Source organism: Onychomys torridus, chromosome 4, assembly GCF_903995425.1.
Source record: "Onychomys torridus chromosome 4, mOncTor1.1, whole genome shotgun sequence".
Lineage (NCBI taxonomy): Eukaryota > Metazoa > Chordata > Mammalia > Rodentia > Cricetidae > Onychomys > Onychomys torridus.
The window spans coordinates 43,103,620-43,131,336 of record NC_050446.1 but is presented as its reverse complement, the minus strand read 5'-3'; the positions used below and the strand labels follow the sequence as shown (position 1 = coordinate 43,131,336).

Below are 27,717 nucleotides of genomic sequence, written 5' to 3'. Positions count from 1 at the left end.
GATTATATTTCCTCTCCCCCAAGCCCTGCCTGATCTCCCATCCTCCCGACCCTCACAACTTCATTTTATTTAAAAAAAAAAAAAAAGAAAACAAAAGTAAAAACAAAAAACACCAAACCATAACAAAATAAGCACACAAACAAACAACAGCAACCCTGAGTCCATCTTGTCTTGATCAGCCATTTCTGACCCTAAGGACCACCCTCGAGTGTGGGTAATATGTACCCAGTTTCACTACACTGAAGAAAAATTATTTTCTCTCTCCCAGGGGGTATCTGTTGCAGATAGTTTCTTCATTAGGTGTGGGGCTTTCTGCTCTTGTCCCCTCCTCCATGCTGGATTTAGTCTGGTTTAAATTTCTTCTGGTCCTGTGCATGCTTTCACTGTCTCTGTGAATTCAAGTGTGTCTCACTCTGTTGTGTTTGGAAGACACTATTTCCTTGGAGTCCTCCACCACCTCCGGCTCTTAAAAATCTTTGAACAGCCTCTTCCTCATAGCTCCCTGAGCCTAAAGAGGCGGGTCTAATGAACACATCCCATTTAGGGCTGAGTGCTCCATGCCTCTCACTCAACATTGTCTAGTTGTGGGACTCTGTGTTAATTACCACCTACTGCAAGAAGAAGCTTCTCTAATGAGGGTTGAGTGAGGCACTGTTCTAAAAATACAGTAATGTATCATTGAGAGTCATTTTATTGCTATGTTCATTGAGTAGAATAGCAGAACACTATATGTTTTTTTTTTTTTTAAAAACTGTCTGTTATATAGAAATTGAATTAAAGCAGTTTCATTTATTCATTGTTGTTATTTGTATTGCACAGGTTTCATTGGTCAGTTTAACAGCAAACGCCCTGGGTTACTCTGAACTTGGGGCCATCAAATCCCTCAGGACACTAAGAGCTCTGAGACCTCTAAGAGCATTATCACGATTTGAAGGGATGAGGGTAAGAAAAGGAGAACTCCGGAGCATCATATATTGCCAAAGCTAGACTGAATTCAGTTTAACTAACAAGAAATAAATGCATGCAAAAGGAATGGCAAGTCTCTGCGAAATTGCTACTTTGTCATTTTCTCTGCTGCATATTTACTTCTTGGTGATATGCAAGAGAAAATAGGCCTCTCTAAAAATGATTTAGTATCATTTATCTGCATTGCTAATGAAAAGGACTTTCTTTCATAATTGATCTTGGGAGTTTCCTTACAATCCCGAATAGAAAGGGAAAGAAAGGCAGATACTCTATTAAAGAACTAAATGGAGCTCTATAACAATTACCTAAAGATAATTTTATGTCATTTTTCTTTGTGATGACTCATCTGTACATAAGGGATCTTATTGAAAGTCACGTGAATCACAGTGTGTATGAGTACAAAGGCAAAAAAAAAATGAGAAGTTGTCAAATGTTTTGTCTTTAGAATGCCAAAATTTTCATTATTTGAATATAATCAAGGACAGATATTTACTGGCTGAATTACTCTTAATACCACCTCAGTTGTAACTGAATTAATCTTAATACATAAGTAAGATATTAATTAAATATATATCCCACACATCTTATGACAATAAAGTTAAGGAAAAAGAAGCAGAACATGTATTTTTTTATTCATTACCATAGATGACTCACTGGTGAACCTTAACTTAAATTGCATTTCTCAGTTACACAAAATTTTATATTGCTCTTTTGGGCAAAACATTAAACCCTTCTCCATAATTCATCCCAAGTTAGAATTTCACATTTATTGGCATATTGTTATTATGATTATTTTCCAGCATAAAACATTCATTTATATAAGATGTATGGTGTCAAAATTGATTTTTTTTTTGTTTTTAAGACCCAAAATTTATGTTCTCTAAGCAAAGCAGATGAAATATGTAAACGAAAGAGAAAGCCTTGTCCTGCTACTCCCTTAGGGTCACTTATGCTTATAAAGCAAGTGGTACTGCAGGACCCTCTACCAGCATGTAGATGGCTTTTGTACTGTATTCCCTCATGAATAGAAATCTATTGTAAATTTTATTATACAATACTTTAAGAACTTAATACTCAGCCAGGTGGTGGTGGCTCATGCCTTTAATTCCAGCACTCGGGAGGCAGAGCCATGTGGATCTCTATGAGCTCTAGGCCAGCCTGGTCTACAGAGTGAGATCCAGGATAGGCACCAAAACAACACAGAGAAACCCTGTTTTGGAAAAAAAAAAAAAGAAACTTAACACTCATTTTTAATTTCCCTAACACATATGGAAACTTCTCTTCACTAGACACAATCAAGCACAAAGATTTGATTTCATATTCACATTTATATTAAAAAATTATCATAAACTTTTCCCAGATTATGCAGAATTTAATTTTTTTCTGTGAAAAGAGCACTGTCATTCCAGAACAGCAATTTCAGTTGCCAAGGAAAACATTGTTTCCATACATTTTATATAAAAAATACATTGGCTGAATTAAAATCCATAATTTAAAAGGCTCCCCAATTCAAAATAATACTAAGTATATGTGGTTGTCTTGAAAAATCAAAAATAATAAAACATTTCAAATTTGACCTTTTAGAAGATTATTAAATCTGTAGTCAGCCAGGCAGTGATGGTGCATGCCTTTAATCTCAGCACTCAGGAGGCAGAGCCAGGCAGATGTCTGATTTCGAGGACAGCCTGGTCTACAGAGCAAGATCCAGGACAGGCACCAAAACTACAGGGAGAAACCCTGTCTCAGAAAACCAAAAAATAAAAAGTAAATCTGTAGTCATTTATTTTTATATGTAACATTTACTTTCCGTAACAAATGGGTTTGTTTTCTATTTTCTGGTATTTACAGAAGTAACTTTATCTATGATTAATAATAGTGCTTTAACAATAAAAACAGAGTCATAGAAACAAATACTCAGTGTAGATGCGAAGAAACTGAGGTCTGCCTCTGATTCCTTGGCAAAAGTGAGATCAGGAATACCATACACCAATGACAACTCCTCAGCACCAGTTTGGCATTGTAAAGTCAAAAATAATCTAATTATTGACTCTACTGTTGTATTTCCAGTATATGAATTCCTCTATTTCATAAAAGTGTAACTGTGGATGATGGTGAGGTTGGATGTGATGATGATTGTAACTGGGAAGTGAGATTAGACTATCTTCAGAAACTCTCATTTTATTCTCCTTGGCAGCATAGATTCCCAATAGCTGGGTCACAGCGTGAACCAGGCGCTCATTTTGCTTTGGGTTTTCTGTCACTCTTTCAAAGCATGTGCTTTTATGCAACACTACTGAATAAAGCATGCTGCAGAATGCTCGAGAAGGAGTTAGAGAGTGAAAAATGAGTTATCATCACGTTGCCCTTTGTGTTTTGCATGTTTTATGCACATTTTTGGCTGACAGCTTTTGAACATTTATTGTATTTCAAATTTCCAGTCCAAATTTTTCAACTTGTGAAATTGAACTGAATGAACCAATGTCGTGAATAGCTAGGGTCAAATAAAACTTGTATTTAAATTGGTATTTTTAGTTTCCTAATCTGGGAAATCGTAAATATCTTTTCAAAGGAACTCAAGTCTTAATTGCTAGGGAAACAGACAGTGAGCATCATATACAAAAAAAAGTAACACCAAATGTTCTGTCATATCAGATTTCTAACTAATAATAAACTATATATTTCTATTTTATATAGGATAATCTTGCTCCAACTTGGATGGGGTGGAGCGGTGGTTCCTCCCCTCAGCCCTTTATTATGGGTACTGTATTACCCCTTTTGCTACCTTTAATCCTTGCACTGTGACTTATGTGTAGTGGGATGAGGGAGGGAATGGGAAGGGTATGATCGCACCACGGTAGGGACAATACAGCATATACTTCCCCACCCAATACCTTCAGTGAGCTTCCGTTTCTTGGGGGAAAAATACATATCTATATATCTGTGAACTTCCCTTCTGTGGATTATAACCACAGTAGTGCATATCTTTATTAAGTCTCACTAAATATGATTCAGCTACGGTATAGTTCATTGTCCATTTATGGGGATATTACTGGATTGGTGAGGGTGGGGGACCCTGGCATAGGATGATTATGAAAACATTCTAACTTGACAACTGACGATAGTGACTGAGGCATCTCACTCTTGCTTTTGGATACACTGTCTGTTCTGGTCCCTCCAAGGGCCAGCTACATTCCATCAGTTGATTATTAACGTGTGTGAGCAGAGACTAGGGTGCAACATACCAAGTATCATAGGGTCTTTATTTTGATCATTCTCATTCTTATTGCATAAAAATATGTTATTTGCAAAAGGTAGCAAATCAAGATACCTATAAAAGAGTGGAATATGCAAAAAATGTGTTTTAAATTAGAAAACCAAGAAATGTGAAAAATCAACTTAATTGAACTATATAAAACAGAATATTCATGCAGAAATGAAAAAAATCATGAGCAGTAAGGTATTAATGCAAAAACCAACCTCTTGTAAGCCGCCCCAATAACTTCCCAGCATCTTAGAAGCTATCACAGTGAACCCCAAAACAAAATAAAAACAAAGCTACGTTTTTATTACCTCCTTAAATTTAGGAGACTTATATAAGAGAGATATTTTTTATTACTTAGAAGAAGAAAAATAGCATTATGTTTGGGTAATTGATACATTCTATCAGAAATATCCAAATTAGTAAAATTTTATAACACTGATTTAGGTGTTAGTTTCTTTTTAAAGACTTTTTACTTTTTGTATACAGAATTCAGGATTTCTACTTTCCTATTTTTACATTATTGTTTATATAATTTTCTATATTTCTTAGAAAAACTATAAAACCCATGATTACCATTAACTTGAAAAAAATCAAAATGCCTTCATTTGGAGGATACTTTTGAATGCACTGAAATTTCTAGCATCAAGTAACATATTTGTCTGTTCCTCATTTTTCATTGATTTAATCAGACATGTTGACCCTGAAGAAGAAGTAGACTCTAAGAACTGATTTGCTACAATAGAGAAATTCTATTGGGAGATTTTTTTTTTTTAATTGTTAGAAGAAGCAATCTCTGTGATCAACCCATTAAGCATGCTTCTTTCTTAAACATCTCCTTTTATGTACTTCGTAACCTCAATTTGTTCTTTCCAATTTATTTAGACCAACTCTTCCCAGTACATCCCACATGGGAGCCAATTACTGACTCTCCCTAGAGACTGAAAAGAATTAATACATCTCCCTCTCTGCAGAACCGAGGGATGGTTGGCACTCTTGGGACAAACAATCCTTTTGTGATCTTTTGCTCTGTACTTTAATGAAATCACATCTTTAAGTGCATTTTGAATGGCAATCCTCTGATGGTATGCCAAATGTTTTTCTGAGACAAAGTTCCTTGTGAAATAATATTTCTCACTGAGCCAAATCTGTGGCAAATTTGTACATCTTCTTCTCAACTACATTCCTACACAATATTTGAAATCATCACAAGTCCATTAATGGGCATTAATTTTAATTCAGAATCAGTTCCTGTTTCAAAGGATATCTTTCACATTTATTACATTACGCAAACATTTTTCTTATTTAAATCTTTGCTTATTCTTCTCATATAATCAAGAAATAAAAGCTAAAAATTATGCTGTGTTCAAAGCATACTATGATAAATTTTACTTCATTTGTTCCTTCAGCCAGTTATTTTTCTTTTCCTGTTTTGAAAGCTCTCTGTCACACTTGAGACAAGCAAAGCCTTAATAATTTTTAAATGTATCTTACATTTTCAAGAAGATATTAGTATCTGTCTGTGGAGATGGTTCGGTAGTTTAGTCCCTAGCCAGTGAAGCATGAGGGATGGAGTTTGGATCCCCAGAACCCTTATAAATGCCACATGGGAATAGCAACTCACCTCTAGTTCCAGAATTAGGATGATAGGAATAGATTTCAGAGCATGCTAGCTAGCCAGACTAGCCCTGTCAGCAAGCTCTGAGTTCAATTGATTCAATGAACAAGATGGAAAACAGTCAAGAAATTCCCCCACTCCTACATCTAGTTCATGCCTCACACATGTGCTCACACATGTGCATGCACACCTATACATATATGCTGTCACATGCAAACACACATATTTGCACTAGACATACACACATCAAAGTATCATAATCTACCAAAGACATAGTATCACTTTCACACAGAGGAGGCATAACTGGTGGAAATTCTTGAAAAAATAAACAGGGTGAACAAATTCTGGTTCACTTTCTGAACCTCACTTGTTTTAATTTCTTTATTCTCATTTCCCAAATGAAACCCCAATACTAAATTGTCTTTATATTTCTTTTCAGTACTAGAATGATTCTTGAAGTCAAAGGAGAAAACTCTCATCTTTGTTAAGGAGGCTGAACTGGTGGGTGGAGTTAGACTCAATAAAAGCTGTGTTTACTTTGAGCTAACGTCCTGAGAAGGGAGGTCATTTCTAGGAGAAATACTGGGCAGGGAGTGGTAAAGAAAGAAGAGTCTCGTGCCTCAGGCAAACACATTAGCACATAGTCATTATCATAGAGGGGTGTGAAGTGTATGTAGCCAGTTAGGGAAGCTGGAAGAGGAACTGTGTCAGGGTAGTGAGATCCTTTAGCAGCTAAGTCTAGCACCTGAGCACAATCCCCAGAACCCTGAACCCACCCCATATGGGTTCCTGTGAGTGTGAGTATTCCCCTGACCTCCACACAAGTGCTATAGCACACACACACACACACACACACACACAGAGTCAGACGGACAGACAGATAGATGTGATTTTTAAATGTTTCATGGAAAGTAGACACACAGACTATGGAGTGATGTAAATGTCAAAGAAAAGGAAATGTTTTCTAATGCCTAGAGAACCATTAATTTTAAAATGGGACTTGGGGTAGATCAATTCCTTCTATCTATACTGAAAGAAGGGGAAAGAAAAATCTGACAATAATGTAATTCTAAACTAACAGAGGGCAGAGCCAAGAAGATCAGGGAGGTGGGCAAATGGCCAAGTTGGAAAGGTTTAAGAATGCAGTATGAGAGCTACAGACTGGTGTCGCAATGGTCAGTGCCATGGGGTCAAAGGCAGAAGGTCACACCTTAGTACAGACACTGTAGTTGCAGCAGACACAGCACTTGAGTGTGGATTGAGACAGACTTCAGAGAAACAATTACTCAGTTTCAGTGTTCACATATCAAATTCACAAAGATGCAACTTTATGAGTACACTTAATATATAAACTATTTTTAGAACCATTTTTCAACAAATAATTTAAAAATTAAATTGAAGATAACTTTAAAAATACTATATAAAGGAAGGTTTATGTGTTAACTCTTTTAGGTGGGCTATAGAGGGAGATAGTTGTGCGGGTTCTCCACATGAGCCTATCTTCTGCTTCTGCCTGGGCAGCTCAGTCGAATTATCCTTTTCGTGTTCATTCCCATCTTTGTCATTACTGGTTTCATTATTTCCTTTGGCCCACATAACACACTATTTTGAGGCCTCTGATGGTTATTGTTTCTTACAGAGTTCAGTCAGGGCTCAGAAGTACAAGGAATTGGCTCTTACACTACTGTCAGACAATCAAAAATGTGTATTCTGAAATTAAACTCTAATCAAAAGCAAATGGACGATATTCTGAAGTACCAAATTGACAAGAGCAGCAAGTCTTGCCACATGATTGGAATCAATCTCAGTCCTTTTTGCTCAAGTCTGAGACACATCTACCACTGAAGAGCATAGTAGGGCCGGCCTTTATCTCCTCTCTTAGCTGCTCACATGCAACTCCAGGGAGAGCTATGGAGAAAGAAGCTGGGACTACAGTATGTCAAATATTTTTAATCTGTAGTCCTGGGTTAAGGATGAGTGGGAGGTAAATATCTTTTCATAGAAAGGGGAGATAACAGTTTAGCTTTACAGAATTCCATCAGAATTGAGAATTATGTATGGCATCCCTCTTTGTCTTACTTTCCTAAGAAACTGATTTAAAAGAAGTTTATCGGATTAAACTCAGTAAATCAAACACTGACATGACTGGAGCTTGAAATAAACGATGTGATGATCTACTGAAATACATAATGCTAAATTGTCTTGCTTCTTATGCAAAAACTATTATTAGTTATAGCAATGCATGGATAATTAAGGCCAAAAATATATTAGGTGTTAAAAATAGTTTTATATTTATACTTCTGAATTTTAATTTATTTCTGAAGTGTATTGGTCAAATCAATTCATGCCCAAATGTTTTAGTTCTGTCCTTCAACATATATATTTTTTTATTTTTTTGTAATGAGCTAAACTTCTGCCCAGAAGTTCCTACCTCTCTTTTTTTTTTCTAACAAACTCCACATCTGACGTCATCCAGTAGCAAATTCCTCTGATTTGGCTTTTTCTTTAGCTCCTCTTTTATATTAAATTTCTTCTTTTACCCCATTTCTTTGCATATTGCCTATATTTATTTTCCTAAGCATAACATTTAAGAAAGAATGGATTTTGTTTTGAGATTATTTTGCTTTGCTCTTACATAAATAGGATAAGTAGTCTTGGTAGAAAAAAATGAAGATTAAAAATTCCTAGGGGAATGTCTTTTCACTTGTAATCAATAAGAATTCTGACTTTTCTTTCTCTCCGTTTGTGTATTAGGTGGTTGTGAATGCCCTGTTAGGAGCAATTCCATCCATCATGAATGTCCTTCTGGTTTGTCTTATATTCTGGCTAATTTTCAGCATCATGGGCGTAAATTTGTTTGCTGGCAAATTCTACCACTGTATTAACACCACAACTGGTGACATGTTTGAGATCACCGAAGTGAATAATCATTCTGATTGCCTAAAACTAATAGAAAGAAATGAAACTGCCCGATGGAAAAATGTGAAAGTAAACTTTGATAATGTAGGATTTGGGTATCTCTCTTTGCTGCAAGTTGTAAGTGAACACTATTTTCTCTGAAAATTTTATTGCTCAGAATAATAACGAAGTGATTATTACAGCTGTTATTTAGTTAAGAAGAAAGTTTATAATATTTTTTTCAGCATTATTTGTTAGTTCAAGTTTGTGAGTCCAGAAGAGTAGGAACATCACATGAGAAGACATAGTCAACAGAGGTCAGGCATTTCAGTTTTTTTCCAAAGGTCTTATTTTTCTCTCATGTTTCCTCAAATTTCTGTACTTACAAAAAATTTGCTATTAACTAAACAAAATCATTGATATTTTTTCTGCTGAAATTGAAAAGCTTGTTCTACAGATGAAGTGCCCTTCCTCAGCACATGGCTTGCACACACACACACACACACAGTTAGCAAACACTCCTGGATAGTAACTGATATGTAGGAATTCACTGATACTTAGCAATGCCAGTCTGTATTGGAAGTTTGGGGAAGATGGTTGGGTGTGAAGATTATCTTTTCCTAGTAAAATGAAAATAACAGAGTGTGAGCATGTAGAATTCAAAGGCAGACAACCCTAGTCTCATATCATACCAGTTTTCATTACCATTACTGAGTTGTTTTACCCTAAACATCCCATTAGTTCCCTAAAAGTAGGTTATATATTTTTTTAAATTACAAAAGATTATGGTTCCTTAAACATACTCATCCAGTGACACTTCTAACTGAAACAAAACTGTGTTTAGAAAAGGTCAGATTACTTTAAAAAAAATATATTGCTGTACTTTTTCTGCTTGAAAACAAAACAAAACAAAAACGCTATATATTTTCTTCCCTGTTGCTTCTTTAGGGTATTCAAAGCAGAAATGTACTCTGTTTGCTAGGATAACGTTTCCATTACTCAGCCAGGGACCAAGCAAACAAGCCTATACTGTTCCCAACAGTTTTCATAGAAGTCCTTATGATGATCCTTTGATAAATTTGTCTCCTTTTGTTTTCTTGGAATATCTCTTTCTCCCAGACCTGTAGCCTACTCCAAATGTTCATAGCTCAATACAATGATTTTTGAAGTGAAGCAAGAATGATTTCCTATTACATTGGAATCACCACATTTCCCTTCCATTCACTCTAACCCTGAGCTGTTCTACCCATAAGCATATCTAAAACGTATCATTCTCTTCATAAAACCAAGGAAGAAAAGTTGGGCATTTTAAATGATCCTTCAAAGTGCTAAGTGGTTCTGAAAAAGAAGGGACTTTCTGAGCATAGCTCTTCAACACGTTCTGCTCGAAGTAAACACATCTTTAAGGGCCATTTCCCACTAGACCACACAGAATTACCTCTTGCCTTTCTGTTGATTAGTAATTCCTTGAAATAGTTCCTCAAATTACTTTCTTCTGGTTTCTGTATGAGTTTTATGATAGAAAAGTTCTGTAATTGACCTAAGTCACTGACGCATTCCCCATCTCTCTGCTTGATATGAAAAGTATTTCTGTTTTCTGGCTAAGATGCATTTCTCCTGTCACACTTTTACTTTATCCACCATTCCACAAGAGTTAGTGATTTAAAAACAAAATGCTTCAAAAAGTCCTGCTAGGTTTCCTCACTGACTAAGGAATATATATGCATTTCAGGTCCTCTGAGCTCAAAAATCTATGTTCTAAAACACATACCAAATGACTGTAAGACATTAGAGTAGGGATCCCTCTTCAATGTGCAAATGACAAGTGTGTCCTACTCTTTCACATTTCTATTATTTGTATTAACTCATTCTTTTCAAGGATCACACAACATAAAGTGAATATAGGGTTGCTTCTTTAAAAGATGGTTGCAACTTTTTATATAAACCTGTATGATTCATAAAGTGTTACAGTAAAGAAAAACCTTAAATGTTGCCAGTTGATCACCTGGAAGACAGTTTTCTGCAGGATAGTCTCAGGTCTAATTTGGCATTGCTGTATATATTGCCAATTCTGCTTACATTTCTAAAACTTTCTACCAAATTATAATAGCATGTTAAGTCTGAGAATTACTTTAGAGCTGGTTATAAAATAGAAAGATATATATGATGGCCATTTTGTTTGCTTTCTGTCTTCATTCAAAACCCATGTAAAATTTTTTTTGAAATTGCTTTAAAATAATTCTTTAAACATGTACAGTAAGAATACTTACTAAGTTATCTGTTCTGAATTTTAACCCAAAGTAAGACATGGATGTTCTTTCTAATAGGCCACGTTTAAGGGATGGATGGATATCATGTATGCAGCAGTTGACTCCAGAAATGTAAGTATTCTTTATATCCTACATCTACTCTTAATATTGATCAGGCTCCTAAATTAGCACAATAATCAGTGAGCTGACTCTATTTTAGCTAAAAATGTTCAGGGAAAAAAGTTTGCACCCAAGGACAGCAAGTGCTGATCAGCGAGATTGTGTTGAGTTCAACCAAAAACTGATGTGAGAGAAGAGGTAACACAAACTCAACTCATTCATTTAATAACCAGCGGATCTTCTCTTCATTTGTATATTTGATGTAAAGGAACAAATAGAAAAAGCATGTGACTGTCATCAATAGCTGAAATGTGCAGGTGGCCTCCATATAGGGAGGCCTGAAAAGCTAAAGATGCTGGCAGGGATCACTTTGATGTTTCGGTATTTTTTAAATCCATTATTTATATGAACAGCATCCATGAATTACTGGAGCATGTACCAATGTTCTCAGCCCTTCCACTTTATTTGGTTCCACACTTTTTCTAGCTTCCAGATGAACAAAATCTCAGGCTTCCTCTAAGACTGATTTCCAAAACTGTAAAATGTAGTGTTTTCTTCCTCTCTGTTAGTTTTTCCCCTTGTTCTTGTTTTGTTTTTCCTTGGTAGCCCAGACCTCTAGCTCAAGATAGACTAAGATAACGTTGAAGTCCTCCTGATCCCTCTATGTACTTCTTAATCACCTCTGGATTTATGTCAGTTTGCTGTGTTGCACAGACTTTGCCACATGTGTTCAGTTGATTTTAAAGCTGTTGTCTTTAAGAAGAGATGAATGCATTAGGAACCTATGTATAGTAAATCTTGACTTCTTTGTTGTGCAGTAACAGGTCTGTCTTTGTTTATTTTTATAACCACAAGTTTGAGAGTCGATTATCAATTGAGAACTTTATAAAATGGACCGCATGTCCATTCAATCTGAAAATTTTAATGACTGGGTTAATGGTAGGGCAAGAATGCATCATCCAATTGAATAGTTCAATTCTTTTATTTGCCCTATAGGTTCATACACAAATGAATTAGTATTCTATAAGTATTCTCTCTATATTTATATGAGCTCATTTTTTCACTAAGAATTTTCTTTGATTGTTCTGGAGACAGGTTGTTACATTGAAGCCCAGACTTGTCTCTTACTTATGGCAAGTCACCAGCCTCACCCTCCCAAGTGCTAAGACTGTACAGACAGGAGACACCACATGCAGCTCATTAATATTTTCAAATTACTGGAATTCAGTTACTTTTTCCACAAAAACGTTTTAGTACCTAATTTCAGGGTTTTTTCTTTAGAGGCAGTTGATATGGGAATAAAATCAGCTGAATTATTACTAAGAATATAATCTGCTACTCTTGTGAAAAAGCACTAATGTGCTCTCCACTTTTAAAACTGCTCTAGCAGTTAACAAAAAATGCTCTCCTCTGGCAGGTGGAACTTCAGCCTAAGTATGAGGAAAGCCTGTACATGTATCTCTACTTTGTCATCTTCATCATCTTTGGGTCCTTCTTTACCCTGAACCTGTTTATTGGTGTCATCATAGACAATTTCAACCAGCAAAAGAAGAAGATAAGTATTTTTAAATTATTTTATAACCACTGAAATAGAGGGATTGCCTACAATGTGAATTTGAATCAAGATGAGATCTTGTATTCAGAAACAAAATAGCTTTTTCCATATGTTTTATCCTTAACAACTCACCCCTAAACAATGTATTTGCAGCTAAATGATTTTCCTCAATTGCTACCTACCATAATTTTTAAGACAGGATGCCTGACTGAACCTGCAGATCATCAGTTCAGCTAACTGGCTGGACAGTGAGATCAATGGATTCACCTATATCTGCATGCCCAGCACTGTGATTATGAACATATGTTGCCATGCCTACTTTAACATGGGTGTTGGGATCTGGGCTTCGATACTCATGCCTATGTGTAAAGCATTTATCACTTGGGCCATTCTGAAATACTTTTTTTAAAGTCAAGTTGTTTATTCATGAAAGTAGGGCACACAGGTAAGTGTGTGGTAGTCAGTGGACAACTTGCAGAAGCTGGTTCCCTCCTTGTGGGCCCTAAGGTTTGAACCCAGGTGGTTAGTCTTGGCAGAAAATTCCTGTATGCACTGACCCATTGCCCCAGCTCTAAAATACTTTCTAATATACAATTTTAAATATTCTTTTGGACAAAGTTTTCTCAGATTGTTGAAAGTGTTCATATGCATTTATCATAACTTGGTTAATTTTGTTGCTTCTAATCTTTAATGACTTAAGTCAATTTTTCCCATAAAATATTTGAGTGTTTTAATTTTTTCTTACAATAAATTTCCAGAGTAAATTATTTTGCCTCCTTGGAGTCATACAGGCAGTCATCTGAATAAATTGTATGTCCATGACTTTGTTCCAGCTCTCTCACTGACATCAAACATTCTCTTTCGTTTTTAATATTTGGTACTTATTAGATGGAAACAAAATTAACTTTAATTTTTGTGAATTTTATGGCTAATAGATTTGAATGCATCACAGTCAATCTCGTGTCTTTATGTCTCATTACTTCATAGTATTTCTTCAGTATATATTTACTTACTGTATTGAGGATTTTTATACTACAAAGCATTGTCCTCAATACTGATAGCATCCTATTCCTACAGTATCCTCTGCTCCATTTGCACTTATTAGCTGGTGTTCAATTCTCTGGACTCTGTTCTACCCCATACCTGCTATTCTTCTGATGTGTACTCTTCTCTGAGATCCTCCGGGTTTCTTTCTGTCCCTTCCCTAGAATTCTTGACAGAATTAAGGAGACTGTAGAGCCAACTCTAATATATATAGTTGTCCTCTAAGTATATATTATGTGTGTTGGGGGAATGTGTTCAATTCTTTCTACATCTGAACAGAAAAATTACTGTATTGCACTCAGAAAGGTGATGTGTTTAGTGTAAGGAACTAAACATTTAGTGTCCCCATGAGGAAAGTTTTACTACTCATGTATTTGGGCTTGAGTAACCATTTAAGAGTTTCAGGGCTTTTATTTTTCTTAATATAATAATAATGGCCATTTTGAACTATCTTAAGAATTAAATATGATTGCAATCACTACAATATACTTTTAATTTTTCAAATTAAAAATATCACAGGAATAATCAATCATGTTAATTTCTTCAAATTTTTTGTCATAATATTTAAAAATAGGGAGGAATGAATACAATTTTAACCAGTTTTGATTTTTCTTTTCTATACTTTGGAGGTCAAGACATCTTTATGACTGAAGAACAGAAGAAATACTATAATGCAATGAAGAAATTAGGATCAAAAAAGCCACAAAAGCCTATCCCTCGACCAGGAGTAAGAAATAGCCAATGAAAATCATAAAAAAACAACATCCTTGAATGAGTTTTGTTACACAAGGGGAATTAACTAACATTTTCCACACCCCCCAAAAAAATTGTACTTCTTGAGTATCATTAATTCATGTCTTTCTGATAGTTTTTTTAAACACCAAAAAGAATAAGGAGATATAGATAGATATAGGAAATGCAAATTTGTCTTCAAATGACTTAAAATTATACAACTAGAATCCCAGCTACATAGCCAAATGACACAAGGAGTGTGATCTGCACAACAGTTGTGTCTTTACCATAGCTGCTGTGCAATGTCACAGGATGCATAAATATTGGGCGGGGCTAACATGCATTCAGCTTTCTGAGATTAAGAGGTAGATAAAGCAGTCAATGGCATACCATCTCCAGTTGTAGTTGATGTTTCGTTAGTAGAAGTATGGAGCATTTTGGAAGAGGTGAGAATTCCAATATCTAATATATTTATATATGGTTAAAAAGTCACCAATTTGATGGTGGAATTATCACAGTTTGTGATAATAAATAACCATTCTCACATTTCCAGGATGAATTCTACCAACTTAAAAAAAAAAGAGAGAGAGAGAGAGCTTATACTATCATAGTGGTTTTCATGGCAGTAATCTTTAAGCTTAAAATATTTCCCAGGATGAATCAGAGAACAGAATCTTAGTTATCATTCCTATTACGTTAGCCAAGCATTACTTTCTTAATGAGAAAACTTTCCCCATTGAGACTTAGAACTACACATACAAATGAGTCAAGTATGTGCATTAAAATTTATGGTAGTAAAATATCCTTATGGTCCTTCAATTGCCCAAAGGAATAAACAGGCAATGGTCTGCAGAATCAAACAGCAGCTCACTGGGGGTGATGTCAGAACCACAGATCAGTAGCAAAGTTCATGTGTTCACTTTGTTGTAGTACAACAAGGAATGCCTTCCTAGTCTGATTACCCTGTGGAGATCTATCATTGTGTGTCTGACAGTATCAGCAAGAGCCATTTGCAGGGAACAAATTTAATGTTGCCAAGGTGGGATGGAAATATATGATGTTTCAGATGTGTCCTTGAAGTCACAAGGTCCCTTTGATAATTCTCTAGGAAGAAAGTAAATATAATATTAATATTTACTACATTTTTTAAATGGTCACGTGGTCCAATTGCTCATTGGAAATTGCTGCAGTGAGCACAGCCAATTTTTGGTAGCATCAGATCAAATGGGTTTCCTACATTCCTGTAACCTTGATGTGTTGAAATGCAGTTTGTGCTTCTATACAGAGAGTACAAGGAGAAACCCTTCAGCAAGGGATTGATGTTCTCAGGAATATACATGGTTAAAAACTATTTAAATAACTAAAAAAAAAGTGAAAAACAAAAACACAGAGAAATCCTGTCTCAAAAAAACAAAAACTATTTAAATAACTAGATATAAAAATCTACTACAAGGCATCTCTTATAAATGTTTGTGCCAATAGTTAGGTACTATATACAATACTAGAAAGTAGGTTAATATAGGAAGTACTTAAAGTACATGCTATGTCTACCAGGAAACTTTGCCCTGGCTCAAAGTAGCTTTGTTTCTCTGCAGAACAAATTTCAAGGAATGGTGTTTGACTTTGTAACCAGACAAGTGTTCGACATCAGCATCATGATTCTCATCTGTCTGAACATGGTGACAATGATGGTGGAAACGGATGACCAGAGTGACCATGTGACTAGCATTTTGTCACGCATCAACCTGGTGTTCATCGTGCTGTTCACTGGCGAGTGTGTGCTGAAGCTCATCTCCCTCCGCCATTATTATTTCACCATTGGATGGAATATTTTTGATTTTGTGGTGGTCATTCTCTCCATTGTAGGTAAGATGTGAAAATACTGTCAAATTCAGCCTGGTAAAGGAACAACAAATATACAATGGTGGTCATCTCACTATTCAAAGTGAATATGTTGATATGTTTTATCAAGGTGTATTTGTTTTTCTTCCAAAGTTAGGCTTTATATCAATGTTTTATTCCATTGTATCTATTTGATACACTATATATTTGTCAATTAGCAAAAACTCCTTACTGAGGTACATTTCATTATATAGATCTGTACTGTGAACCAAAAGAAAAGGGGCTTTCAAGTGGTTGAGACTGAATACTCTGTACACTATCTAGATCAGCAGTTCTTAACCTGTGGTTCAAGACCCTTGTAGGGTCAAATGACCCTTTCACAGGAGTCACCGAAGACCAGATATTTATGTTACAATTCATAGCAGTAGCAAAATCACAGTTACAAAATAGCAACAAAAATAATTTTAGGGTAAGAGGTCACCACAACATGAGGAACTGTGTTAAAGGGTTGCAACATTACAAATGTTGTGAATCACTGGTCTGATGGTCAGGAAAGATTGCATTAGAGATGTAGCTGTGGGATCAACATTGTACAGAGTGGAACATAGTTACAAGATAATAAGAAAAGGAAATAAAAGAGGAGAGAGATTAAAAACCAAGTGTTAACAAAGACAAAGAGTACTTTGTTATGGTTGCCATATGGAAATTTTCAATATTTCTAGAAGGACTGGCAGCACTGGACATCTCTTGCACAGACATCTTTCAAACTGTGTAATGTATAAGGGCCTCTTGGAGGTAGTTCATCCCACTGCATGTACAAATGATGCTTCACAGACATGAAGAAGTCCCTGTATAGGCCCCAAATACTCATTCCTAATAAAGACAAAGTCACCACAACATTTCAACTATAAGATTCTCTGTTGGTAGGATTTTTGTGTTAGTTCCCACTGTGAAGAGCCTTATATCTTAAATCCAACTTATGTGTTTTATGTGGTCTTTAGTTCCAACACACATCATCGGTGGTTATAATCATGTAACTAGGATATCAAGAAAAAGAAAGACAGAGAGGCACAGAGACAGAGACAGAGACAGATGGACACAGAGAAGGCTAACTTAAGAGAATGAATGAGGCCTTTGTACTTAAAGGCATTTTGGGTTTTGTTTGGTTGGGGTTTTTTTGTTGTTTTTTTTGTTTTGTTTTTTTGTTTGTGTGTGTGTGTGTGTGTGTGTGTGTGTGTGTGTGTGTGTGTGTGTGTATGTATGTTTGTAAGTACTCTTCAGTGGATTATTTATTTAAAAGGAACAGGGATGGGTTGAGAAATGTCTCACCACATAAAGCACTTGCTGTGCAAGCTTAAGAACTGGAGTTCAGGGGTTGGGGATTTAGCTCAGTGGTAGAGTGCTCGCCTAGCAAGAGCAAGGCCCTGGGTTCAATTCTCAGATAAAAAAAAAAAAAAAAAGAACTGGAGTTCAGATTCCTGGCAACCATGTAAGTTCTGGTCAAGCATGTTGGCTCACCTAGAAACTCAACACTGAGAGGACTCTTGAATGCTCCCTAATTACATAGCTTCCTATTCTATCCTTACCAGAGAGTTCTGTGTTCAATTAAGAGACCCTGCTTCAATAAATAAAGTAGAAAGCAAACAAGGAGATTGTCCCAATGTCAGCCTCAGACACACACACACACACACACACACACACACACACACACACACCACATAAACAGACATGTGCCAAAAACAAAATCATAGGGAGAAAAAAGCACATGAATAAACAATTCTGTAAGAGTATTATGTTAAAACTCAAGGAAGCGTCAAGTTTATAGGAAGGTGAAAACAGCATTAAATACTCCAATATTATGGATTGATGAAGTGTGAAAATAAAATTTAGGTTCAATAAATTTAAAGAAAATCATCATATCCATATAAATTTGTACTTACATCATTGGCTGTTGATATTGAAGCAAATTTGAACATTTATATCTGATGAGATATTGAGTTAACAATAGCATATCAACACCCCTGAAAGCACAGTACTGTGATTCTTATATTTTAATTTATTGCCAAGTTAAAATTAAGATTGATTTATGCTATGCATTGCATAATTCTATATATCTTCCATGTCTATGAATTCAGTATCCACTAATTCAGAGACCAAAAGTATGTTTAAGAACCCTGAACCTCTACTGACCATACATAGACATTTCATTGCTGTTATTTCCTGTGACATGAACTGCAGCAACTCACTTCATAATGTTTATATTGTGAAATATGATAAACATTTTGAAGGTAATTTAAAACCTCCAGAAGGGTATATATCGGTTATATGCAAATGTGATGCCCTATGATATAAGAGAATTTTGATGTTCTGGGAAGGGGAGGTGCATCCTGGGACAAATCTGTTGCAGATACTGAAAGATGATTGTATTATATATGTACCATACCTAAGATGACACAACTGAATCTCCATGCTCTGAACTTGACCTTGGAACTTTAATAAATTAAATATTTTAATGGTGATTTCTTCACTGATTGATATTCTAATTATTGATTCTAATCATTTTTCCATAGGAATGTTTCTGGCCGAGCTGATAGAAAAGTACTTTGTGTCCCCTACCCTGTTCCGAGTCATCCGCCTGGCCAGGATTGGCCGAATCCTACGCCTGATCAAAGGCGCCAAGGGGATCCGCACGCTGCTCTTTGCTCTGATGATGTCCCTTCCTGCACTGTTCAACATCGGCCTCCTGCTTTTCCTGGTCATGTTCATCTATGCCATCTTTGGGATGTCCAACTTTGCCTACGTTAAGAGGGAAGTTGGAATTGATGACATGTTCAATTTTGAGACCTTTGGCAACAGCATGATCTGCCTGTTCCAAATCACCACCTCTGCAGGCTGGGATGGACTGCTAGCTCCCATCCTCAACAGCAAGCCCCCTGACTGTGATCCTAATAAAGTTAACCCTGGAAGCTCCGTGAAAGGGGATTGTGGGAACCCATCTGTGGGGATTTTCTTTTTTGTCAGCTACATCATCATATCCTTCCTGGTTGTGGTGAACATGTACATCGCCGTCATCCTGGAGAACTTCAGTGTCGCCACTGAGGAAAGTGCAGAGCCCCTGAGTGAGGACGACTTTGAGATGTTCTATGAGGTCTGGGAGAAGTTCGACCCTGATGCCACTCAGTTCATGGAATTTGAAAAATTATCTCAGTTTGCAGCTGCTCTTGAACCCCCTCTCAATTTGCCACAACCAAACAAACTTCAGCTCATTGCCATGGATCTGCCCATGGTGAGTGGAGACCGGATCCACTGCCTGGACATCTTATTTGCTTTTACAAAGCGGGTTTTGGGCGAGAGCGGAGAGATGGACGCCCTTCGAGTCCAGATGGAAGAGAGGTTTATGGCTTCCAACCCCTCCAAAGTCTCTTATCAGCCAATCACGACTACTTTAAAACGGAAACAAGAGGAGGTGTCAGCTGTTATCATTCAGCGTGCTTACAGGCGCCACCTTTTGAAGCGAACGGTCAAACAAGCTTCATTCACATACAATAAGAACAAACTCAAAGGTGGGGCTAATCTTCTTGTGAAAGAAGACATGATCATTGACAGGATAAATGAAAACTCTATTACAGAGAAAACTGACCTGACAATGTCCACCGCAGCTTGTCCACCCTCCTATGACCGGGTGACAAAGCCAATCGTGGAAAAACACGAGCAGGAAGGAAAAGATGAAAAGGCCAAAGGAAAATGAACAAAAACAAACAAAAGTAATAAATTGGGTGACAAATTGTTTACAGCCTGTGAAGGTGATGTCAAAAGGACTCCTTTAGGAGGTCAATGCCAAACTGACTGTTTTTACACAAATTTACTTAAGGTCAGTGCCTAATAAGACAGTGACCCCCCCCCACCCTTGTTGGCAAACTCTGTGACTCTGTGGAAAGGGGAGACGATCTTGGCAAGAGGTTACTGTTCTCACTAGCAGCCCACACTGCTGAAGACAATGGCTAAGCAGACTGCAGGGACCCATCTAAAGGGGTGGAGCGTGAAAATCTGGGGGTTAATGTGAAACACTTTAGTGTAGTAACTGTATCCACCATTTGCATTTCAACTGCCACATTGGTCACGTTTTTTACAAACTCTGTCAGTGGATTCATCTTTTTTTTAATCCATATGTTGTTTGTTACATGTGACTATTTTTGTAAACAGGGTTTCTGTTGGGAAACAGACTAAAGGAACTCTCTTCCAGGTGTGTCACCTGGGGGTATTGACATACACATGGCCCTCCTGTCTGCACAAAGACCTGGTTTTGCATGAGGGCATGCTGCACCATAGGATCATGCATGATAAAAAGTCACAAGGAAAGCAGAGACAGTTCTTCAACAGTTCCATGTCATCTGTGTTTCCAGGGGGCCAGAGTCGGTACTGAGGTGATCATCAGATAGATAACAGGCTTTGTTCATCTGGTTTTGTCAAGTCTAGCCTTTAGTCCAAGGAGATTGTTGGGGATAGGTCATTAAATCTCAGTGGGTGCAAACATCATTCACATGTCTGGAATCCCATTATGTTTCTGTTCACTGTCTCTCAAAAGTTTCTAAATACTGAATATGACTTCGTACCCCCTCACCCTAGAAGAGTGAATTGACCAAAAGAACCCTTTATAAACTTCCACTTAATCCTGCACTTTGTCTAACCATCTTCAGCTCTCAGCGAGGTTGACACTGTATGTGTTAATGAAATGCTATTTATTATGTAAATAGTCATTTTACTCTGTGGTGCACGTTTGAGCAAACAAATAATGACCTAAGCACAGTATTTACTGCATCAAATATGTACCACAAGAAACGTAGAGTGCAAGCTTTCCACAGGTAATATACTGTACTCTGTACCATTATAGATAGTGTGGATGCTGTCAATGCATGTTGATATTACCATGTTTCGGTATCTAGTTTCCCCCACCACACAGAATCTCATTCATGAGAAACCATAGGTCAGTGGCTAAGTCAAGGAAACTGTTCAGCAGATTTCATTTCTGTAAATCATTAAGCAATAGTTTGCAGCACTTCAACAATGTTTGGGTTATTTTTAAATTGTAAGTGGGTAACATTCAGTGTATAGCCAGACTGTACATAAATGTTTGAAAAAACAACAACACTGCTTAACCTGTTAAAAACATGTTTAGAATTTTATAAGCAAATATAAATACTGTACAAAGTCACTTTATTTTCTTTTTCAGCATTATGTACATATGAAGAGGGAATCATCTCCAGGTTGATCTCACAATCACCTTTCTTACTCTCTCCATAGCAGTTTTTCATGGAAGATATTTGCTAACTAAGAAATGAAGACATGACTGGGTAGTGGTAGATCTCCGCTTTTTTATTACATTTCTCTTATTTCACAATTTTAAGGGGCAAAATACACTCATAACTCCACATCCAAATTATGATTTGCAATTGGAAAAGGGTATAACATTTGATTTTCAGTTATGGTAGTGTTATGCTAACTGCTGGCCACAGTGCTTACTTCCCACCATTGTCCTTAACTCCCTAAATTCTGTTGAATTATTTTTCTTTGCTTTGGAAACATGTTTCTCTAGATTGTTCTAAATATAAGTGTGGGCTTCATAATTTCTTTTCCTAAAAAACAGAGAGTATTACACTTACATAGTCAATTACATCAACGTATTTTGGGTTTCTTACAGAAGCAGACCATAGGCACCTCTTTTCTTAAAAATATTTAGATGAACCATATTCATGAACTGCATGTTGGAAAATGCTACTATTACCCAAAATGATGCTAATCACAATTAAAAATGTGCAAAACTAATAAAAATTAATTTTTTATTTTATTGTTTGCCTGGTTACTTTTTGTTAGCAGAATTTTATCTACTTATGTTTCTATGTTTTTATCTGCTTATGGTGGGGAGAGCTGCACACACACACACACACACACACACACACACACACACACACACACTTGCTGTATGGAACAGAAAACTTGGAGTAAAAATGGGACTCCCTAGAATGGCCCCCTCAGCTGCTAGAAGCAGCAAGATGTGATCTCTGTGAGAACAAAGAGCCAGTGCTAACACATAAACTGGTATCCATGGGGGTAAAGTTATGCAAGCCAATGCAATGGGGCCAGCCACTTGAGATACAAAAGGAAGCCTTTAAAGCATCATTGAGAAATTCAAAGTTGCTGAGTGGACTACTATGCTCCTCCAGAAGCTCCTTGTGCCCACTGTGAGCCCCACCCCAGAAAGATAACATCTGTATCACATACATATGTTCCCCTGTTCCTTAGCTTCCAGTTTGCTGGCCAAGGGGAAACCAGTGTTGGACTTCAATATGAAAAGTGCAAGTCAGGAACATTTATCCATCTGTTCCTTCCTTGCAGGCCTTACCCACTGAAGGTCAGAGTGCCCCCTCTCTTACAACTAGAACAACTTACTGTAGAGCCAAATAACCCTCCTTTGCTTGCTTCTCTGGTTCTGGAGGTGCTTCCTTATTCCTCACGACTTTCCCCGAAATTTGCTGACACCATTGTAAATGATTTCTAAAAATCAATCAAAAAAAAACAAACTTTCTATACCTCATTTTAACATGCCATGTGTCCCCTGCCAGGCTGAGAAAATGATCAAATATCTCCTCAAAATCTACAAGAAGCAATGACTTGCCTTAGGTTGGCTTGGAGATTTTATGTAATTGACTGTCATAGACACAAAATCAGTCACTGAGAGAAACACAATATGGTGTAGCATGAATCTTAAAGAGTCTTATTAATAAAATCAAACTCAGCCAGGTATTGGGGTAAACGCTGAATGATCAGAGACAGAACAAGCCACAGCTTCCTCACCTTGCCAGTTCCTCAGCTGATCCTGTTTTCCTCATAGTGGAAACCTCTGAGTCCTCATCCGGAATGAATCTCAGCTGAACTGCTGCTAGAAGCCTAAAAGCTTAACCAGCCAAATGCTTAACTAGCTCTGGTTCCTGGTTTTCACGCCTTATATATCTTTCTGTTTTCTGCCATCATTCCCTGGGATTAAAGGCTCTCTTTCTAGGATTAAAGGTGTGAGTCACCATGCCTGGCTGTTTCCAATGTGGCCTTGAACTCACAGAGATCCGCCTGGTTCTGCCTCCGGAGTGCTGGGATTAAAGGCGTGTGCTACCACTGCCTATCCTCATGTTTAATATTGTAGCCGCCCTGTTCTCTGACCCCAGATAAGTTTATTAGTGTGCACAATATTTTGGGGAACACAATACCACCACAATATTTGTCAAGCTTAGAATTCACAGATATTGCTTTAGTTAGGGTTCTATTACTGTGAGAAGACACCATAATTACAGCAAGTCTGATAAAGAAAAGTATTTGATTGGGGCTGGCTTATAGTTCATAGATGTGGTCCATGATCATATGGCAGGAAGCATGGTGGCATGCAGGCAGACGTGGTGCTGAAAAGGCAGCTGAGTGGTCTACATCTGGATCCGCAGGCAGCAGAAAGAGACAGAGAGACACTGGGCATGGCTGGAGCATCTGAAGCCTCAAAGCCCTCCCCTGCCCCCACCAGTGATGCATCTTCTCCAACAAAGCCACACCTCCCAATAGTGCCAGTCCCTGTGAGCCAAGCATTCAAACATATGAGTCTATGGGGGCCATTCCTATTCAAACTACCCCAGAAATGGAGAGGTTATTGGAGTGGTCCAGGTAGCAAATCTGACCATCAGAATTAACTGAATCTCTGAGGAAAGAGAAACCTTCATTTAACTCTAGGATCGTACCATCTTTGTCATAAAACAAGAAAGAGAAACAATAGATTTGACCAGAAAAGCAAGAGTAATTAATGCCCAGTGCTTTTCGAATTTTTCTCCATCTTACTGAACATGTATGTTTGTGATACATCATCTAAATCAATAGAGAAGTTCTAGTTTAGAAATGACTGAAAAGAATTGGTACATTTCCACATACAGAGAATGAACAGTGAAACATAAGCCTGTAAATCTCCCTACTTCTCTGTTTTTTCATAACATATGCTATGTCAAAAAGTAATTGGGGGCCTGGAGAGATGGTTCAGTGGTTAAGAGCACCAACTGTCCTTCCAGAGGATCTGGATTCAGTTCCAAGCAATCACATGGTGGCTCAAAGCCATCTGTAACTCCAGTTCCATGGGATTTGATGCCCTCCCCTGGCCTCCATTGCCATGAGGCACAAGCATGGTGCATAGACACACATACAGACAAAAGCACCAAAGCACTTATAATAAAAATACAGATAATTATGTGGTCTTGTCAATAGGATAGAAGAAGCACCTAGAATATTCATGTTATAGGCCAAATCTGGGGCAAGCTAAGCACCCAGATACATACTAATAGAACACAACACAAGAAACAAATAATACCAATTTATGTAATGGATTTATTTACATAAATAAGAAGAAAATGGAAAAACATCTTCCTTTTAGTAGGACATTAATGAATAAAAGTAGAAGAAGTAAAAGAGAAAGTTGTCATTGGACAACCATTACAATTAATTTACACAAGACTCATCAAAGAATTCTGGAACTCATGCATAAAAGTTTGGAGAGGAGCAGAAATCTTACATTGCTTCAAACTATTTCTTCTTTATTAATTAAAAATTTTTAAAAAGAAAATTAGCAATGGATAAACCAAGTAGATACAACCATCAAAAGCATTATCAGCTATGAGACTATTGATGAAATTATTAAGGCCACTCCACGTAGTTAAAAGGGAGGTTTATTTTGTGGGGTAACTTACAAATGAAGGGGTAGGTTGCAGGGTCTGGCAAAGGTATAGGGCAATCCGGCGGTGTGCTCTGGAGAACTCTGCTCGGTCTCTTCCTGCGTCCCGTGTCCCGGAACCAAGAGAGCCACCTCCTCCTGCTCCTTGGTCTTCCGCTCCCTCCTCTGCCCCGCCTTGTGGGCATGATCATTACTGAAGCCTCAATGGGGGTTGGAACTTCCAGGCCAATGCTGGGATGGCTACCCACTACAATGAGACCAAACGATACTATCTCTTGTCAAATTATACCTAGATAGCCACATTACTTCTCAGTCACCCTCAGGATTTCATAACCATAGTCTAAACAGTTGCAAAATAAAATCAAAGACATTCTATTAAAGAAGTGGGTTTACACTTAAAATTTCAGTGTCACAGAAAAAAAAAGGATTTTTGAGGATGAAGGGCTATGGGGGCGAAACACCATGAGGTAAGAGATTAAGAAACAGTAGAGATAAAGATTATCATTAGAAATGCTGGTTAAATATGAGTATGAACCATCAAATAGCTATTGATACTGTAATAGGGCTAAATGTCTTAGTTTTTAAGACTAATGTACCTATGATAAATAAAAAAACAGAAGATGGAATTATTTTTGCTTCTTTTCCCTTCTCCTTTCTCTCTCCTTTTTTAAACTTTTAAGTCCCCTGCCTTTCCTCTCACTTTATTTCCCCCTCCTTTGCTCTTGCTTTGGTGCCCTTCCTCATTCGCAGGGAAGAGTCATTTCCCCAGTCATGGCACACTATCTCGTACGTGTCTCTTTGGTCTCACTCTCTCCTTTGATCCTTTTGCTCTGTCTTTGGACTTTCTAAGTATGAGTTCTTGGTTTAGAAAAAAGCCAATGCTACTCAGCCCTTATTCATCTTTTTACACTCTCCCATTTAAAAAAAAAATAGAAAACTGGGGTCCATACTCATCCCCTCTCCTGCTTAAAATTAAAAGGAAAAGTTGATAAATTTTGTCTAGGAGTCATCTTGTTGACATAATCACTTTAAAATTATCACATGCCTCTGTCCATTTCCCCATCGTACAGAGACAACCAAACCAAACTAGTGGGAACTCATGAACTGTGGACCAAGAGCTGTGGAGCCTCCATGGGACTGGACTAGGCCCTCTGCATAGGCGAGACAGTTGTGTAGCTTGATCCACTTAAGGGGTCCCCTGGCAGTGGGATCAGGATCCATCCCTAGGATCTAAGTGGGGCTTTCTGGAGCCCGGTGTCTCAGACACCTTACACAGCCTTGGTCAGGAAGCCCCTTGGACCTGCCTCAACTGAGTGTAGCAGGCTTTGTTGACTTCTCATGGGAGGCCTTGCCTTGGAGGAAGTGGGAATGGGGGTTGGGATGAGGAGGGAAGGAGGGGTGGGAGGAGAAAAGGGAGGGGATCTGTGGTTGGTCTATAAAATGAATAGAAAATTTCTTACTAAAAAAAAAAAACAGAAAAAAGATGGAAATCACAAAAAATATGAAATGCTATGCTACCTATTAGGTGGTCTATGTTCTTATATTGTTAACATGAAGTAAGGAGCAGGAAAGAACAATGTGTGGACACAGGAACAAGGCATGATATCCATACCGGGGAAGGCTGTACATTCCAGCTTCTAATGTGAATGGCATCCCTTCTATTCAGTGTTGACTTAGAAACGAGGAGTGATGGGCTGGAGAAATAGCTCAATGATCTAGCACCTGCTTAGAAAAATATAATCCTGACTAATCCAGCTGTCAACTGTAGGAGAGACAATGCTGTTGTGATGTTCCACAGGTCTTTAACCTTCATTTGTGACAGTATGCAGGCCTGAAATTTCTTTAAGATACTGTATAGGAAACTATAACCTTAATGATAAATACTTCATGCAAATATTGTTATAGAAAATTACTTTTTCTACCAACATGTTAATGAACTGTTTCCCTCATATTGAAGTTGCCAATGTGTGTATGTGTGCATTTTAGTAGAAAACATTAAGACACAAGTGTTGTCTTCCTCTTTTGAGTTATTGGCAATAAATTGGAAGTCAGGCAATCTGACTGTGGTAGCAGACATTGAGTATATACTGAAGTGAAAATGAATATTGCCAGTAGCTGAGAGATAAGCAAGGATCCTATGATAAAGGTCTTAACTGTTTATGTGGGCTCTGCATTTGAAATCACACATAATGCTAACTGAGATGCTAACACAATGCTAAACTTTGTTCTTCTAAAGAAACCTTTTTGCTTTTCTAATGCTTCAGTGTATGACTTCTGTTCTATCAGTTTAAAGGCAGGCAAATTCAAATATCTTTATTCAATCTTAATTGAATATGAGACTTTTTGAGAATTTGATGATCATGATCATTCCCATCTTTCTTTAAATTGTGTCCTTTAATTAACCAGAGCACCTCGGGATTCTTCTCACATGGCTGGTTATTTGTTTTTGTTTTTGTTTTTTTCTTAAAGCTTTTTCTCCTTAGATTTATACTGCAGTCAGTACTGGCCATTTTGCTGAGCTGATGCAGTAATTCTAATTGTCTATTGGTGACTTGTGCTAATACATTCAGCTGTCAGGTTCAATTTAGCATGTCCAACACCAATTTCTTCACATTCTATCCCTCTCAGTCACTAATGAAACAGTCCAGAGGCTGGCAAGATGGCTTAGTGGGTAAAGATGCT

At 37.3% G+C, this 27,717-nt stretch overlaps 1 protein-coding gene across 2 annotated transcripts in view; it reads left to right on the top strand.

Moving 5' to 3' along the window:
• LOC118581481 (sodium channel protein type 1 subunit alpha) overlaps positions 1-22,128 on the top strand; it is a 140,989-nt gene extending 118,861 nt beyond the window's left edge. For both annotated transcript variants that reach the window (XM_036183638.1, XM_036183637.1), the window contains exons 21-27: positions 820-942; positions 8,598-8,879; positions 11,069-11,122; positions 12,528-12,665; positions 14,332-14,436; positions 16,037-16,307; positions 18,854-22,128. In XM_036183638.1, the coding sequence (XP_036039531.1) occupies positions 820-942; positions 8,598-8,879; positions 11,069-11,122; positions 12,528-12,665; positions 14,332-14,436; positions 16,037-16,307; positions 18,854-20,031 (2,151 nt within the window). In that variant the 3' untranslated portion in view covers positions 20,032-22,128. The remainder of the gene's footprint in view (positions 1-819; positions 943-8,597; positions 8,880-11,068; positions 11,123-12,527; positions 12,666-14,331; positions 14,437-16,036; positions 16,308-18,853) is intronic.
• Positions 22,129-27,717: the final 5,589 nt, after the last annotated feature.